Source organism: Verticillium dahliae, genomic scaffold, assembly GCF_000150675.1.
Source record: "Verticillium dahliae VdLs.17 supercont1.6 genomic scaffold, whole genome shotgun sequence".
Taxonomy (NCBI): Eukaryota; Fungi; Ascomycota; class Sordariomycetes; order Glomerellales; family Plectosphaerellaceae; genus Verticillium; species Verticillium dahliae.
In genome coordinates, this window is record NW_009276926.1 from 578,447 (window position 1) to 581,258 (window position 2,812).

The window sequence follows — 2,812 nt, forward strand, 5'->3', positions numbered from 1 at the left end:
GCCGTCTGCGGACGACGGGGGTCCGCCGCCGCCGGTTCCCCTGTCGACGAGACCACAGTGGTGATGCGTTTCTGATGGTCAATCTCTGGGTACATTTATTTCAGATAGAGTTTGTAGCGAGTGCGATCCCTAGCATTAGAGGCGTTGTTTTTCCCAACCTTGAGCGTACCATGCCGGCAACACAGCCATATTTTGATGAAAGGTATCATTGCACGCTGTTCATCATTCATCATCACACGACTAGGCGCATTTCATATTTGTGAAATTATGCATCAGCGGCAAAACGCCACCGACACGACTTTTTTTTGCTTTGCTACGGGTCTCATGAGGTATATGTCAAGGCAGATGGGCGATTCATCACTGGTGCTTGACCAGGCGGCGCCATGATGGTGAGAGTTTGCTCTTCTCGTTATCGAAGGGCGGAATTTCGTGGACTACGTTATGAGATATGGAGAGTCTTCTTCTGCCGGAGGACTTTGGCGGGAGGGACGGCGGGACAGAACAAAAAGTCTATTTAAACCTTCTCCTCCTTGAGGCCGTGCTTGAAGACGACAATGTAGGGGGTGACGCCGTCCTCGCGGTAGTTCATCAGGACGATGCTGGGGGGGCGAGTGAGTTAGCCTGGGAAATTCATTGTTTCTCGGGGGTACCCTTTTTCGGGGCCATGCAGTGGCGAAGGGAAGGGCTGAATAGACTTACGCTCCGTCGGGGTTCATGGACTCGCCAGTGTAGAACTCCCAGTCCTTGAAGTTGGGGAGGAGGGTCTCCTTGACGTAAGTCTGGGCGCCCTTCTCGAACTTGGTGATCTCCTCAGCAGAGGCACCAGTCTCCTGGAGGTGGGCCTTGACGGCCTTCATGTAGCCCTTGAGGTAGGACAGGTAGCCCTTCTTGTCGAAGGAGGTGGACTGGAGGCGGAAAGAGTTGACAATGTTGTTGACCTTCACAACGTCGTCATCGAGAGCCTCCTCGGCCTCCTCGGCGGAAGCATTGGCACCAGTGTCTGAGGGGAGAGCGCCGTTAGCGAACGGAGCCTTGGGTGGCGGGGTACTGCTGCTTGTGCTTGAAGGGGGGGAGATTCCATTCAGCAGACGCGGGGATGGTCAGTACGCACTGACGCTGACGGCGCCGAGCTCGATCATGGCGCAGTCGGCCTCGAAGACGACACCGCCGACCTCCTTGAGGTCGTACGAGTCGGAGATGAGCTCGTCACCGGTGAGGATGTCCTGTTGTCGAGAGATGCGGGGTCAGCGATTCTGCAGTTTCAATTTATCCCACTACTGCCCCTCTTCCTACGTCGCATGCGCGGGGTATAGGAGGGGCCGAGGTAGATGCTTTGGAGGCTCTCCATGGCGTACCTTGTAAATCTTCATGTTGACGGTTGGAGCGGGGGTTGTGTCGTTGGTGATGTAAAAGAGAGTCGTAGGGAGACGGATGTCCTTGTTTGTAGTTCGGGCGGGAAGAGGTACAGGCGGGGTGAGAAAAGAATCTAATAAGTCTTTCTTCGCGCAAAATTGGAAAGTGGGAGGGGCGGCACCAGACTGGACGGCGAGTTGGTGGGGTTTTTGGCGCTTGGCCCAGAAGTGGCCTAGCCTCTTCTGCTCTTCGGTCCAGCTTCTTGAGGCATGAGGTGGTCTGTGCCTCTGCATTGCTGCTGAATGTTGTGCCTGAGGCTGCTGTACAAAGTTCTTCTCTTCCATTTGCATTTGGATGGGGAAGGCTAGGTGCTCGAAAAAGGGGGCGACGCAAGGGGAGAACCAGGAGATCATCAATAGCTTCGCCAGCCCTAGCAGCTGGCGACAGACGGACGAGGCTGTAGGTCGTAATCGTAGACGAGCATTCTCCAATGGACAGGTGCGAATGCGAACCCGCACTCCATGTTAGTAAGGCAGTTACCTTCTGTCTACCGAGCCGAGCGAGCCTACATCCGAGTGCAGAGGCAGAGAGAGAGGCGGCCTCTCTGAGTTTGGTGCACGTTTGCAGTGGCATGATGCGGCCTGGCTTGGTCCCGAAACAGGAAACCAATGAAGCTTCGGAGTGCATGGCCAGTTCGTCAGGAATCCATCTATTTCAACAACACGCACATCGTTCGATTCGCTCGGAAATCATAGCATCTAGCTCACTCATCTACTGATCCGACATCAGTTTTGCTCCTCGTCGTGTCCAGCACTCGACACCAACTGTAATCGCCCACGTCGACAGCTGCGGGAGACACTTAGTCAGCCGCACCTCACAGTGAGATCATCTCCGTCGCTCCCGAGACTCCACTCGCCACCTGCACGGCTCCACGTCCTCAGAGGTCCGTCGACCTCAAGTTTGACTTTCCCTTCCAATCTTTCCACGCCTGCGTCTATTCGACGACCCTACTTTCGACCTTGCGACCGCTTCAACTGCAGACACTCCTTTACACCCAGCCATCGATAATCACAAGCAACACAACACCGCCCTTTCTCACGATCTTTCCTCCACCCCGCCATAACGACCATCTCGCCTTGGCCTCCCTTTGTCAACCTGGAAATTGAGTCGACCCATTGTCATCCCACCACACGCCTGCGATGGTGAACGAGACCATGGCCACTGTCATGGCCTCGACCAACGCGAGTTGGTTTGACGACCTTCCACCTCTCCCTTCCTACACGGAGAAGGCCATTCCAGATATTGTTCCCGGCATCCCGAACTTCTACATGTTCCCCATCCTGCCTATCATCATCTACTGGATCCTCTCTATCTTCTTCCACATTATCGACACCTACGACGTTTGGCCGCAGTACCGTCTACATACGCCTGAGGAAATCACCAAGCGCAACCATGTCAG

The 2,812-nt window shown here is 54.9% G+C and overlaps 2 protein-coding genes across 2 annotated transcripts in view; one reads left to right on the plus strand and one right to left on the minus strand.

Moving 5' to 3' along the window:
- Window positions 1-261: 261 nt before the first annotated feature.
- Window positions 262-1,447, minus strand: VDAG_03738 (translationally-controlled tumor protein). Its single transcript, XM_009653822.1, has 4 exons — window positions 1,356-1,447; window positions 1,112-1,223; window positions 700-1,000; window positions 262-599 (listed from the first exon to the last, which is right to left on the minus strand). The coding sequence occupies exons 1-4, from the start codon at window positions 1,368-1,370 to the stop codon at window positions 515-517; spliced, it is 513 nt and encodes a 170-aa protein (XP_009652117.1). The 5' UTR covers window positions 1,371-1,447; the 3' UTR covers window positions 262-514.
- A 1,120-nt stretch (window positions 1,448-2,567) lies between these two features.
- The window catches only part of VDAG_03739 (sphingolipid C4-hydroxylase SUR2), a gene marked incomplete at both ends in the record, with an annotated part of 1,257 nt that continues 1,012 nt past the window's right edge, over window positions 2,568-2,812 (plus strand). The window contains one exon of the mRNA XM_009653823.1: window positions 2,568-2,807. Coding sequence (XP_009652118.1) covers window positions 2,568-2,807 — 240 coding nt within the window. The remainder of the gene's footprint in view (window positions 2,808-2,812) is intronic.

Excerpts from the sequence above, each read along its gene's own strand:
- VDAG_03738 (XM_009653822.1), bottom strand. Across the intron at positions 1,001-1,111 it reads GCTCGGCGCCGTCAGCGTCA|ACACTGGTGCCAATGCTTCC; the intron begins GTGCGTACTGAC and ends CTCTCCCCTCAG. Across the intron at positions 600-699 it reads TCCATGAACCCCGACGGAGC|CATCGTCCTGATGAACTACC; the intron begins GTAAGTCTATTC and ends TCGCCCCCCCAG.